At 40.7% G+C, this 15494-nt stretch overlaps 1 protein-coding gene across 5 annotated transcripts in view; it reads right to left on the reverse strand.

The window, feature by feature from the left end:
• Nucleotides 1–11498: 11498 nt before the first annotated feature.
• SAXO1 (stabilizer of axonemal microtubules 1) overlaps nucleotides 11499–15494 on the reverse strand; it is an 82832-nt gene continuing 78836 nt past the window's right edge. For all 5 annotated transcript variants that reach the window (XM_056519812.1, XM_056519805.1, XM_056519795.1 and 2 more), the window contains one exon: nucleotides 11499–12477. In XM_056519812.1, the coding sequence (XP_056375787.1) occupies nucleotides 11534–12477 (944 nt within the window). In that variant the 3' untranslated portion in view covers nucleotides 11499–11533. The remainder of the gene's footprint in view (nucleotides 12478–15494) is intronic.

Here is a 15494-nt window from a genome sequence, read left to right on the forward strand (position 1 = left end):
TGAAAATGTCGGGAACATGCCCCTTTTTGGAGACCATGCCCCCTTTTCCTCAGGGTTTTCGGGTTTTCTCAGCAAAATGGCAGATTGCCATCTGTCGGGGTTTTTCAATTTTGGTGCAAATTCAGGCTCAAAATCTGGTGCAGACAGAATTTCTGGTGCAATGCGACAGAATCTGGCACACAACCCAACAAAACATGTCGGTTTGCAATAGTAAATGAGGGCCAATGAGTTGAGTTTTTACCAAAAAGTTCTACTTTGGTTTCATCTGACCATATGAAATTCTCACAATACTCTTCTGGCTCATTCAAATGCTCTCTAGCAAACTTCAGATGGGCCCGTACATGTACTGGCTTAAGCAGGGGGACATGTCTGAGTCTGCAAGATTCGAGTCCCCGGCAGTGTAGTGTGTTACTGATGGCAGCCATTGTTACTTTGGTCCCAGCTCTCTGCAGGTCCTTCACTAGGTCCCCCCTTGTGGTTCTGGGATTTTTGCTCACAGTTCTTGTGATCATTTTGACACCACAGGGTGAGATCTTGAGATTGAGGGAGATTATCAGTGGTCTTGTTTGTCTTCCCTTTTCTAATAATTGCTCCCACAGTTGATTTGTTCACACCAAGCTGCTTGCCTATTGCAGATTCAGTCTTCCCAGCCTGGTGCAGGCCTACTGTCAGGGACTGGCCGGGGGCAGGGAAAGTGAGACCTAAACTGATCCTAAAACATCTCTCACTGCCTACTTGCCCATCCACCCTAAACGGTGGATCGACAACTGGGTGCCGGTCCCTCCCTGAGTGCAGGGGCCTAATAAAAACACATACTAATAAATAGTTGGTCACAACCAGAAACATATCAGGAACATAGTCTATAACAGATTAAGTTCAGAGGACACAGATCAGTGAGCAGCACAGAGGACACTATGGATCAGCGGTCATGAACAGAGGACACTATAGATCAGCGGACATGAATAGAGGACTCAGTGGTCATGAACAGAGGACACTATAGATCCGTGGTCATGAATAGAGGACACTATAGATCAGTAGTCATGTACAGAACTCCAAAGATCTTAAATTAAAATTAAAATAGAGTTCAAAACACCAGATTGGAAAACGGATAAGTCAACAGACTTTAGGAACAGACAGGAATATAGCATGATCCCCCTGAACATCCAGAAGACACAAAGCCCCCATGGACCAGAAACAGGGATCTATCGCTAATCAGGAATATTCGCATTCCCTCTGCAAAACCTCCAATAGACACAAAGTCCCCATGGACAGGTAATAGAGATGCCTAGATACACAGGATATATTTATAGAACACTGTTCACACTGAACACAAGACAGGAATAATCGCAATCCCTTCAGAACACCTCCAGTAGACAAGGAGTCCCATGGAGTAGTAACAGGGATGCCTAGATACACAGGATATATTTATAGAACACTGTTCAAACTGAACACACAAACTGGACATTCCGCGCCACTATAGGAGTAGCCATTAATAATAAATCCAAATAGACTACTGGCCAGCGGCACACTCAGTGTGGACAGGGTGCTGGCCCAGTAAGAAAACAGAAATATAAAACACAGAACTTCACATAAATGGATACAAGAGAAAACAGTGTGAACAGACACATAGCAGAAAGGATAAACAAATCTTAAAACCGACTAAACAAACACAGCTTAAAATGCACTAAGAGCATGCCACCTAACATGGCTAAAACCAGAAAATACAAAGTGCATGCTAAAACAGAGATAGTAGATTGAAAGCTCAAATATGGAGTGTTTCACCAAAAGCCTCCATTAGCAGCATATCCAGCATGTTAGCAAGTCAGGAAGAAATGAAGTCAATCACCAGCCCAGAGGTTAGACTGGGCTGACTTTAAATAGACACACCCTAAAGGCTATTGGCTAACAGATGCTGAGGCTGAAAAAGCCAGAGACATTAACTATTCCCTGACCAGACAACATAAAACTGTTCACACACAGCAAATCCAATAGCTGTGTGTGAACAGAGACATTAACTATTCCCTGACCAGACAACATAAAACTGTTCACACACAGCAAATCCAATAGCTGTGTGTGAACACAGACCAGGACAGACATGACATCTACATATTTTGTTTCTGGTGTCCTTCAACAGCTCTTTGGTCTTGGCCATAGTGTAGTTTGGAGTTTGACTGTTTGAGGTTGTGGATAGGTGTCGTTTATACAGATAACAAGTGCAAACATGTGCCATTAATACAGGTAACAAGTGGAGGACAGATGGGACTCTTAAAGAAGAAGGTACAGGTCTGTGAGAGACATAAATCTTGCTTGTTTGTAGGTGAACAAATACTTATTTTCCACCATAATTTGCAAATAAATTCTTTAAAAATCAGACAATGTGATTTTATGGATTTTTTTCTCATTATGTCTCTCATAGTTGAGGTATACCTATGATGAAAATTGTGGGCCTCTCTCATCTTTTTAAGTGGGAGAACTTGCACAATTTGTGGCTGACTAAATACTTTTTCGCCCTACTGTATATTCACAGACATAATATTTGTCAGACTCCCAAACTTCTTGCAGTCATTTACTGGCACCATCAATCCTTACTTCATAATATTGTAGCATATCCCACTATAAAATCTAGATGAGGAATACACAGGGAATTTATTATGAACTCACTGAGCACAGGAGTTGCAAATTTTGTTCCAAGATGTGCAGGTGTTGCTGCAGGGGTGCGTAGAGTCAATAGCAGGGTTAATTGTGGTGGCGTAAGGGCTTTCCAGAGTTGTGGGGCAGTCTGCAGGGCAATTGGGTGGGCAGTCATGGGGGCAGGTTGGGCCATAAGGGGGCCTTAAGTGGCAGCAGTGGTGGAAAATATGGGTGAGGAGGTTTGTGTGGCGGTCTTGGGGAGGGGTAACATGTATGTGTGTTTCGAAAAGTTCCAATGGGACGTGCAGTTGAAGTTGGAGGTTAGGGACCTTATATGAAAGGGGTAATATGTAAATAAAATTTCTCTACTTTCCCTTGAAAAACTTAAAGGGATATTCTGGGGTTAACTAACTTTAAACTATCCTGTCCATAATTAATAATTATGCTAGTTTTACATTTACTTGTTATACTGCTCTGCAGGGGATCATCTTCTTTTTCTTCATTATATGGTCCCCCAAGTTCTAGCGTTTCCTTTCAGGTCCTGATGACGTTCGTCTCACAATCCTTTGCGGCTCGAGGCGGCAGCTGGTATACGGTGACTTGGCTATTTCTTGTATTTCCTCACAAGTCAGCACCTTGATGACGTTTGCAGTCCATCTGCACGTCCTTCTGACGTGCTAGTGTCCTGTGATCTTGGCAGGAAACGCAGGGAACGTCGGCACATCAGGACATACAGATGGACCGCAAATGTTATTAGGGGGCTAGCTTGTGAGAAAATACAAGAAATAGCCAAGCCCCCTGATACCAGCTGCCGTGAGGGACCTGGGGGGAATCATATAATGAAGAAAAAGGGGACGATTCACGGCAGAGCGGTATAGCAACTAAATGTAAAAATAGCAATATTATTCATAATGGGCAGGATAGTTAAAAGTTAGTTAACCTCGGAATACCCCTTTAATCTCAACTGGGTTAACCCGATTAGTCTAAGAAAAAGGAGGAAGAGTGGAAATGGTATCAGCTACTGCATACGTTTTCCAACTTGTTGCAGGTATTTGCCATTTTGGCCAATGTAATTGGGGAAAACGCACCGGAGAACAGTTTGGGGCTCTTTTGTTACCTCAATTCTGTGGGGGAGGCATATAGGGTTTATGGAGGAATGCTAGACTGCAGTATGACAAGCAGTTTGGGCAGAGGAAGGCAGTCTACCCTTCGTTACAGTGGGATCATAAAGACATTAGTCTGTGGATGCAGCTGATCGCAGCATCGAGGGGAAGGAGGGGGGCTTTCTCAGCCCTTTTATGAGGAAATCTGCATTTTTCTGTTCGCATCAGGGCGGTCGTTGGGAAGGGATAAAGGATGTTGCTGGCAGCTGAAGTGCAGCAGAGTATGCCATTTTCAACACAGGTTCTGTGGGGGCTCTTAAAGCTTGTCCCTTTGTTTTCATCAGGAAAAGTGACTGGGGAGGGGGCTGACCAGAAGAGGGACAATGCTGTTAAAAGTAGAAAAGATGTTACTGTTCGTTGTGCAGTACCCAAAAAAGCAGATGGTGGCTGAAAAGGTGGATTTGGGCTGGATAGGTGGACGGTTTTTCTCCTCTCTGCCGGAGTTGCATTTATCCCCTTTAGAGTTGGTCCCGAAAAAGGTGCCCAAAAAGTACCGGCTGATTCACCACCTCATGCATCTGGCGGGGGGAGCTGGGGAATAATGGGATTGATCCAGAACTTTGTGCAGTTTCAAGACGGACATCAAAGCAGTTTTCAGTCTTCTGCCGATACATCCAGACAGTTTAACTTGTTTGGGTGTTGTCGTTGGGAGCAGTTGTGAATGGGTGGTGTGGACAGAATCCCAAGTTACTTCTGTCCTACTCTACTTGGATGACTTAAAGGGGTACTCCGGTGGTTAATTTTTTTGACTATATGGCATCTTCTTTGTAAGTTTAGTTTTTTTGCAATATACATGTGTTATATGTTTTGGCAGCATGTGTGTGTTTTTCTTACCTGTTTGTTGGGCAGGAAGTTCTGTAGTTCCGAGGGTTTTCTTTTACTGATGTCCACAGTTCTGAGTCTGTTGTGGACAAGATGTCATAGCTTTTTTTTTTCTCTGTCTGCATGAGAGGAATAAGCCACGCCCCCTCATCTCATCCAGCTGAGCACACAGCTCCTCACCTCCCCTCCCCCCTGCTCTGTATTCTAAGGACACAGGTCTGCACAGGAGAAAGAACACAGAGAAGATAAGTGTTATCTGAAGGGGAGGATGAGAAGGTGCACGGGCTGGGGATGTATGGACTGCAGGGGAATAAATCTCATACTGGGAATGATCTCTGTGGGGGAGATTTATCAAAACCTGTGCAGAGGAAAACTTGCCAAGTTGCCCATAGCAACCAATCAGATTGCTTCTTTCATTTTTCACAGGCCTTCATAAAAATGAAAGCAGCAAGCTGATTGGTTGCTATGGGCAACTGGCCAAGTTTTCCTCTGCACAGGTTTTGATAAATCTCCCCCTATATGTGAAGGGGGAGGGTGGGACTCCTGAATGACACATGCTGGGAGTTGTAGTCCCTGTTGTGTGTGTGTATGCTAGTGTTTACAAACCAGTGTGCCTCCAGCTGTTGCAAAACTACAACTCCCAGCATGCCCTGACAGACTTTGGAGAGTTGTAGATTTGCAACAGCTGGAGATACACTGGTTGGGAAACACTGTTCTAGCCTATTCAGCATACACATCATGTTACACCAGTGTTTCCCAACCAGTGTGCCTTCAGCTGTTGCAAAACTACAACTCCTAGCATGCCCAAAGGCTTTCCGGGCATGCTGGTAGTAGTAGTTTTGCAACACCTGGAGGCACTCTGGTTGGGAAACACTGGTGTATGCCCTACAGAGGTGTGGTGAACTACAACCTCCAGGAGACTACAGAGGCAGCATGCTGGTGTTATACCACAGACTGAAGACTCCTGAATGACACATGCTGGGAGTTGTAGTCCCTTTTGTGTGTGTATGCCAGTGTATCCCAACCAAGGCTGATTATGTTAGTGTTCTGTGTATAATGGGGCCGACCCAGGAAAATAGTAGGATGGGTAAAGGGCGGAACAAACAAAAAAAAGGAGCCGCCCCAAACCAGCAAGGTATGTGGCATGCTGGGATTTGTAGTTTTCAGCACAGAAAGAAACAGGAAATAGAAGCAAAGATAGGAAAACAAAGTGAGGGATAAAAAGACAACAAAGAACGGAAATAGAGTAGGCTAAACAACAAGAATAGAAATGAAACAAATAGGGTAAGTCAAAAACGGAAAAACACGTTGACCACAGGAGTGCCCCTTTAAGTTAGACAGTTTGTGTGCTTTTGTTGTAGACATCAAAAGAATAGCACGCTCGTTTAGGGTTCCATTAGCCCCCAACAAGATGGAGGGGCCAGCTACTGAGCTGAAGTTTTTGGACATCATCATTAAAGGGGTATTCCAGGCAAAAACTTTTTTTTATATATCAACTGGCATCGGAAAGTTAAACAGATTTGTAAATTACTTCTATTAAAAAATCTTAATCCTTCCAATAGTTATTAGCTTCTGAAGTTTTCTGTCTAACTGCTCAATGATGATGTCACGTCCCGGGAGCTGTGCATGATGGGAAAATATCCCCATAGGAGCTGCACAGCTCCTGGGATGTGTCATCAGAAAGCAGTTAGACAGAAAACAGCAACTCAACTTCAGAAGCTAATAACTATTGGAAGGATTAAGATTTTTTAATGGAAGTAATTTACAAATCTGTTTAACTTTCCGGAGCCAGTTGATATATAAAAAAAAGTTTTGGCCTGGAATACCCCTTTAATACGATGGTGATAGAATGTAGGTTGCCAGATGACAAGTTGGCTGACCTGAAGCTAGCAGTAGATGCAGCTTCTCAATGTGCAGTTCTTGTTGGGCCACCTTAATTTTGCATGCCAATTGGGGTGGGTTGTTTTTTTTAAGGGGGGGGGGGTACAATGGGAGGTTTATTGTCATGAAGGGGTAGGTGTTCAACTAGGACTTGAAGTTGTTCACGGATGCGACAGGCAATCACAGCTTTGCGGCATATTTGCAGGGCCAGTGGTGTTTCGGGGCTTGGCTTGAGTCATGGAAGTAGGCTGGTCTAGTGCATAACACTCTGGGATAGATTGCACTTAAAATGTTAGGTAGGCAAACAATGTTATAGAGCAGCAGGAAATGCTGTGAGAATGCTTGGGTGTATATGGAGAGGTATTAGAAGTAGAGAGGGAAGTGCTCTTGCAGCTGTACAGACCTCACTCTGAGTATTGTGCGCAGTACTGGAGGCCGTATCTCCAGAAGAATATAGATATTTTGGAGAGAGTTCAGAGAAGGGCTACTAAACTAGTACATAGACTGCAGGATAAAACTTACCAGAAAAGGTTAAAAGGGATATGATAGAAACGTTTACATAAAGTGAATCAACATGATAAAGGAGGATAGTATATTATAAGAAGAAAAACTACCACAAGAGGACATAGTTTTAAAGGGGCAAAGGTTTCTGCAGTAATATCAGGAAGTATTACTTTACTGAGAGAGTAGTGGATGCACAGAATAGCTTTCCTGCAGAAGTGGTAGCTGCAAATACAGTGAAGGAGTTTAAACATGCATGGGATAAGCATAAGGCTATCCTTCATATAAGATAGGGCCAGGTATAAGGCTATCCTTCATATAAGATAGAGATAGGCATAAGGCTATCCTTCATATAAGATAGAGATAGGCATAAGGCTATCCTTCATATAAGATAGGGATAGACATAAGGCTGTCCTTCATATAAGATAGAGTTAGGCATAAGGCTATTCTTCATATAAGATAGGGATAGGTATAAGGCTATCCTCCATATACGATAGAGATAGGTAAAAGGTTATCATTCATATAAGATAGAGATAGGCATAAGGCTATCCTTCATATAAGATAGAGATAGGCATAAGGCTAGTCTTCATATAAGATAGAGATAGGTATAAGGCTACCCTTCATATAAGATAGAGATAGGCATACGGCTAGCCTTCATATAAGATAGAGATAGGCATAAGGCTAGCCTTCATATAAGATAGGGATAGGTATAAGGCTAGCCTTCATATAAGATAGAGATAGGTATAAGTTTATCCTTCATAAAGATAGAGATAGGCATAAGGCTATCCTTCATATAAGATAGAGATAGGCATAAGGCTATCCTTCATATAAGATAGGGATAGGTATAAGGCTACCCTTCATATAAGATAGAGATAGGTATAAGGCTACCCTTCATATAAGATAGAGATAGGCATACGGCTAGCGTTCATATAAGATAGAGATAGGTATAAGGCTAGCCTTCATATAAGATAGAGATAGGCATAAGGCTAGCCTTCATATAAGATAGAGATAGACATAAGGCTAGCCTTCATATAAGATAGAGATAGACATAAGGCTAGCCTTCATATAAGATAGAGATAGGCATAAGGCTATCCTTCATATAAGATAGAGATAGGCATAAGGCTATCCTTCATATAAGATAGAGATAGACATAAGGCTAGCCTTCATATAAGATAGAGATAGGCATAAGGCTATCCTTCATATAAGATAGAGATAGGCATAAGGCTATCCTTCATATAAGATAGAGATAGGCATAAGGCTAGCCTTCATATAAGATAGAGATAGGCATAAGGCTATCCTTCATATAAGATAGAGATAGACATAAGGCTATCCTTCATATAAGATAGGGATAGGTATAAGGCTATCCTTCATATAACATAGAGATAGGCATAAGGCTATCCTTCATATAAGATAGAGATAGGCATAAGGCTATCCTTCATATAAGATAGAGATAGACATAAGGCTAGCCTTCATATAAAATAGAAATAGGCATAAGGCTAGCCTTCATATAAGATAGAGATAGGCATAAGGCTATCCTTCATATAAGATAGAGATAGGCATAAGGCTATCCTTCATATAAGATAGAGATAGGCATAAGGCTATCCTTCATATAACATAGAGATAGGCATAAGGCTATCCTTCATATAAGATAGAGATAGACATAAGGCTATCCTTCATATAAGATAGGGCCAGGGATTATTCCCAGCATTCAGATTATTGGGCAGACTAGATGGGCCACATGGTTCTTATCTACTGACACATTCTATGTTTCTATAGTCTGCCAGAAGGCAAATTATAGAAAAGGATCACCAGAGTCAAACGTGGAGCAAGTAAGCTGAGCTCCAGTCCCCATCTCCCCTGCAATTTTGCTGTGGGTGCTCTGCTAAGTCTCAGCTGCACCGCAACTGCTTTAGCTTCCATGTCAGTATTAATCACATTATCTCAAGGGATAATGGCGGCCATCAGCGGAATCAATAATGTCCGCCATTAGCAGCAAGGTCCTGGCTGCTCATAGAAGCCCAGACGCATTAAGCAAATGCATCTTTATGTCGCTTTATGTTTATGGTGGAAATGTACGTCATGGTGGACTAAGTCTCAGGGCACCATGATGTACATTTATGTCATGGCTCCTCTAGAGGTTAAAAATGTTTATATAGTATCTTATTATTTTGTTATTTAATAAAAGTTGGTCTGCAGTGGGGGGGTGTATGGAGATGATATGGTCACAGCGGATCTATTTGATCCCCTAGTCATATAGTCATGATAATTGTACGTACACTATACTTGCACAAGACATGAGTCTCCATAATGTCATCCGCTGGAATCTGCAGATTGCTTCCAGATGTATTAACACCACATCCAATGCACTAGGTAAATAAGCTGTGAGCAATGAGATAAAACAACAAGCCTGTAACTGGACATAGTATAGTCAATATCCGCTCCGTATACTTTCTCGGCATTTAGTAGGATATTTCCTGACCTGGAAATGACTTATTATGCAGAGAAAGTTAAGGTATAAACAGTTTGTGCATTTAGAGATATATTACCTTTCTGAGCTTGGCTCTACAGTACGTCAGTGTGTACTATGACATATCGAGTGTCACTGGCAGTGTAATAGAAAATCCAACAACATGTTGAATACTTCATACTAATAAGAGCAGGGTGGCCCAGAGATTGCTTGATAACAAAACTTCCTTGGCTGCAGTGCATGAAACCTAAGAGAGTGAAAAACTATACTGGAAATATACTGCGCATTTCTTTTCTCTGCTCATTGGAGGTAATGGCCTCTAACTGCAACCCCTACTTTATTCAATTTTATTCTCACACTTTACAAATAAATGGAACCAAAAGTAACCATGTTAGACAATGGAGGAATAAAAGAACACAGAAAGGTATAACAAATGTCCAAACAAGAAGATGCATATAAACTGCGACACTTACCATTGCATTTAAAATCACTTCTTTATTTACATGAATGTAGGGCACAAATAAAGAAAGGAATCACGCAGCATGTGACTGCACGTGTAAGGCACTAAAGGGGTATTCCACTATCCGAAAACTATATTTCAAGAAAACTATCACCCAAGATATATTACTTACTAATATAGTGTTGTCACAAATTGTACTGGTCTCAGCATGTTTTTTTCTAAAATTACCCATGACAGTAAAGGTATGAGTTTTTATTTTGGGGGGGTTACATTTTTTTTTTTTTTTTTGTGAGAGGCAAATAAAACTTTATTGGAACATTTCTGGAAGAATGAGGTGTGTTTATACTATGCTGCCATGTACTGAAAGAGGCTGAAAGCAGAGGAGCAGACAGGGAATGAATATGGCAGCTGCTGGCTTACTGACTTCAGTTCATTTACTTGAATGGGAATATTTCTGATAAAAAGGACAATTGCAGAAATATCTGCAACTTATCTGACACATATGAGTTCACCCTTATAGTATGTTCACACGTCCTGTATACGTTGCAGATTTTATGCTGTGTTTATCTGTTCTTTTATATTGATTTAAAGTATATTCACATTTATTATTTATGCTGCAGATTTTCTGTAGTAGATTTTCTGGTGATAACAGTAAAATCTGCAGCAGAAAATCAGTAGCAAAAATCTGCAGCGTATTTAGCACTCGTGAACAAACCCTAACACCGCAAAGAATCTGCAGCATCACAGTCATCAGAGTGCAGGCAAGAGAAGGAAACGCCCCCTCCCTTTGAGACAATTGAAAAGACATTGAGCAGCCGTAATATGCTATATGTGTGAGAGAGACATAAAAATTACATGTACATGATTATTATTTTTTTTGTTGTTCTTGTTCTTGTTTTGTTTTTTTGTGGGATCTGACAGGTATGCTTTAAGAAAGGGGAAAAAAAAATAAGTTTTTATATATAAAAGCCAGTATTAGCTGCTGAAAGTTTATGAATCTAGACATAAAGAATAAAGGAACACTCCATGAGAAAGCAGCTCATACCTCTGATACTGGAAACAGGGAATGTAAAAGGGACAGAGAAGCACCTAATCCGTTGCAATTGTGAGAAGTAGAGGTCAAAGGAAGCAAAGAAGAGAGCACTGAAACCCTACAGGAAAGTCAATGCCCTTGATGACGCTGGGCCCAGTGTATTATAAAGCTCAGCGTTTGTAGGTATCCATTTCTATACTTTGGAGATGCCCTTAAATTCATACAGCAGCCAAACATACCTGCATGTAGTTCATGAAATGTACCATAGTTTTCTTTCCTCCAACTCGTCATAGAACAAAAGATGCCGGAAAGGCAGCTGTAATTGTTTGCAGGTTGTTTGCAGTATACCGTACATCTACAAGTTACCGTAGGGAAAACTATACATGGCAAAGGTTCTGGTTAATTGGTAGAGATTTAGCTGACATTATTGTATGTTACAGGAATGACTAGCATATGCCAAAATAGCAACAATTTGTTCACGTTAGTATAAGAGAAACCTAAAGCTAAAAAATAAACTCCAGGAAAACAAAGATATTGGATATTACCAATGTTTATTTCCACGTGACCCAACCATTTTACATTTTACTGGGTGACACAAAGTTTTTTTCTGGTGGAAAACATTCGGCAGATAGTGGAACTGCTGTTGTGTGAGTAAAGTCAGATTTATTTTCTTTTTTAGACTGTAATTTGTTCTGCATGTGTCCAAGAGAGTCCATCCCAAGATAAACATACCCGGGCAGATCTTTGTGAAATGTTTTATCAACTGTTCTGAAAGACATGGCTTGCGAGAGAGGGTACAGGACATAGTCATGTCTAGTAGTAGTTGTATTCTCAAATGAGCCTACTGGAAGGTCAAGATTTAATTGTGGCAGCACCGGGGATGCCTTCTTGCACTGCCAAGGCTTGAAATCTTCTCTCATTGTTGAACTTGCTTCAAAAGCTTTAGAACACTCCCTGAGTTTTTTGCCTGGCTTACATGGTGCCTGCCGTTGAAGAACGTGTGGTGTGAAATCATACTGGGTAGTTGACATGAAGTCCATTTTATCTGTAGGCTTCTTATAGGTAACAGTCTTTTTTATAAGGGATGGTGGTATAGGCCATATTTGATACTTGTCCTGAACTTCAGTCATTCCACTGAATGGCATATCTGAGTCCATTAAGCAGTATCTGGGTTTTATTAATTTTGCTGCATTTCCCGGTAGACCTTTATAATCTCTCATATTAGTAGTAAGGCAATCAAATGGCTCTTCATTGGGTCTATAATTTTCCTTTTTATGAACACGTATTTTTTCTATCTGGTATGGCACATACTCTAGCTTATAATTTGTTATATAATTTACAGGCGGTAAGGATCCTGTATACAAATGTACTGGTTTATAGGACTGTGTGGGTCTAATTGGCCAGAACCGAAAATGGTCTTGAAATGTAGACTTCATGTCAAAGCTCTCCTTTGGTGGATGGTAAGTATTGGCTGGTCTCCTCGATTCTCTTTTGGAGAAATTCCATAATTGGTAATCACCTGGAACAAAAACATTTACAAAATATTATTACTCCAATCATTATTATAAATGCCATGACTATTATTACACGAGTATAGAAAAAAAGAAAAGATGGAGCACTAACCACAAATTTTTTCTTCTTTTAGTCTTTATTCCAATGAGCTTTCTCCTTGCCTCCTGTCCGTTACCCGTTCCCCTCCACCTGTCCAGTGTTCATCTTTGTGCATCTAAGCTCATTGGAATAAAGACTAAAAGAAGAAGAAATTTGTGGTGAGTGCTCCATCTTTGCTTTTTTTCTACATTTGTGCAACATATACTGGTACTTTAATGTAGAGCACCACTCACCTTCTCTTAAACTGGGAATATGTGCAATTGTTGCCGTGTGTACAGTACCTTTCCGTGACACAGCAGTGACGGCACCTCCATATCTCTGCTATGACTATCATTATTATGAGAATTGTTATTATTATTATGTATGTTTTTTTCTGCTACAACATACTAGCTAATCATAGGTTAATATCAGTTCAACAGATCAAACATGAATAACAAGTGAAAAAACAACTGTTGGACTGATCATACGCAACAATATAAAATCATTATAGAGTCAGCTATTAATCCTCAGTGGCTGGAAGTGAACAGATGTTAGCAATATCTGGACACCATGACTGACATTACGCTAAGAAAATTGTGGTTTGACCTAAAATACAGATAAAAGGGGAGACTTTCTATTCCAAATATGCCAAATATTCTAGGTTAACCCCTTAAGGAGTTTCACCTTAAGGACCCAGCCATTTTTTGCACATCTGACCACTGTCACTTTAAGCATTAATAACTCTGGAATGCTTTTACTTTTCATTCTGATTCTGAGATAGTTTTTTCGTGACATATTCTAATTTATGTTAGTGGTAAAATTTTGTCGATACTTGCATTATTTCTTGGTGAAAAATGTCTAAATTTGATAACATTTCTTTACAATTTTGCATTTTTTAAACGTTGAAGCTCTCTGCTTACAAGGAAAATGGACATCCCAAATAAATTATATATTGATTCACATATACAATATGTCTACTTTATATTTGCATCATAAAGTTGACATGTTTTTACTTTTGGAAGACACCAGAGGGCTTCAAAGTTAAACAGCAATTTTCCACTTTTTCACAAAATTTTCTAAATCAGAATTTTTCAGGGACCAGTTCAGTTTTGAAGTGGATTTGAAGGGACTTCATATTAGAAATACCACACAAATGACCACATTCTAAATACTGTACCCCTCAAAGTATTCAAAATGACATTCAGAAAGTTTGTTAACCCTTTAAGTGTTTCACAGGAATAGCAGCAAAGTGAAGGAGAAAATGAAAAATCTTCATTTTTTACAGTCGCATGTTATTGTAGACCCTGTTTTTGAACTTTTACAAGGTGTAATAGGAGAAAAAGCCCCCCAAAATTTGTAGCCTATTTTCATGGACCACTGTTCGTAAAAATCTGTCAGACACCTGTGGGGCGTACATGCTCACTGTACCCCTTATTAGAGTACATGAGGGGTGTAGTTTCCAAAATGGGGTCACATATGGGGGGTCCATTGTTCTGGTACTATGGGGGCTTTGTAAACACACTTGGCCTTCAATTCTGGACAAATTTTCTCTTCAAAAGCCCAATGGCGCTCCTTCTCTTCTGAGCATTGTAGTGCGCCCACAGAGCACTTTACATCCACATATGAGGTATGTTCTTACTCAGAAGAAATGGGGTTACAAAGTTTGGGGGGCTTTTTTTCCTATTTTCCCTTGTGAAAATGAAAAATTTAGGGTAACACCAGCATTTTTGTGGAAATTTTTTTTTTCATTTTCCCATCCAACTTTAATGAAAATTCTTCAAACACCTGTGGGGTGTTAAGGCCCACTATAACCCTTGTTACATTCCGTCAGGGGTGTAGTTTCCAAAATGAGGTCACATGTGGGTAAAATCAGCCACCCCTGTGCAAATCACCAATTTAGGCCTTAAATGTACATAGTGCACTCTCACTCCTAAGCCTTGTTGTGCGTCCGCAGAGCATTTCACGCCAACATATGGGGTATTGCGTTACAAATTTTCGAGGTCTTTTTTTCCTTTTACCACTTGTGAAAATAAAAAAGTATGTATAAAAAAGTATGGGGCAACACCAGCAAGTTAGTGTAATTTTTTTTTATTTTTTTACACTAACAGGCTGATGTAGCCCCCAACCTTTCCTTTTCAAAAGGGGTAAAAGGAGAAAAAGCCCCCCAAATTTTGTAACGCAATTTCTCCCGAGTACGAAAATACCCCATATGTGGCCCTAAACTGTTTCCTTGAAATACGTCAGGGCTCCGAAGTGAGAGAAACGCTGGGAGTTGTTGTTTTGCAACAGCTGAAGGCTCCGTTTTGGAAACACTGCCGTACAATAAGTTTTTTATTGGGTGGGGACAGTGTAAGGGGGTGTATATGTTGTGTTTTACTCTTTATTATGTGTTAGTGTAGTGTAGTGTTTTTAGGGTACATTCATACTGGAGGGGGTTTGCAGTGAGTTTCCCGCTAGGAAACTCCTGCTGGGAGTTGTACTTTTGCAACAGCTCGAGGCACACTGGTTGGAAAACCTTCAGTTAGGTTCTGTTACCTAACTCAGTATTTTCCAACCAGTGTGCCTCCAGCTGTTACAAAACTACAACTCCCAGCATGTACTGATCGCCGAAGGGCATGCTGGGAGATGTAGTTATGCACAGCTGGAGCTACGCAACTACAACTCCCAGCATGCCGAGACAGCTGTTTTCTGTTTGGGCATGCCGATATTTGCAGTTTTACAACTTCTGGAGGGTTACAGTTTAGAGACCACTTCACAGTGATCTCCAAACTGTGGCCCTCCAGATGTTGCAAAACTACAAATGCCAGCATGCCCAGACAGCAAACTGCTGTGTGGGCATGATGGGAATTGTAGTTTAACAACATGTGGAGGGCTACAGTTTAGAGACCACTGTATAGTGGTCTCCAAACTGTAGCGCTCCAGATGTTGCTAGGCAACTCACCAGCT

This window comes from Hyla sarda, chromosome 1 (genome assembly GCF_029499605.1).
Source record: "Hyla sarda isolate aHylSar1 chromosome 1, aHylSar1.hap1, whole genome shotgun sequence".
Taxonomy (NCBI): Eukaryota; Metazoa; Chordata; class Amphibia; order Anura; family Hylidae; genus Hyla; species Hyla sarda.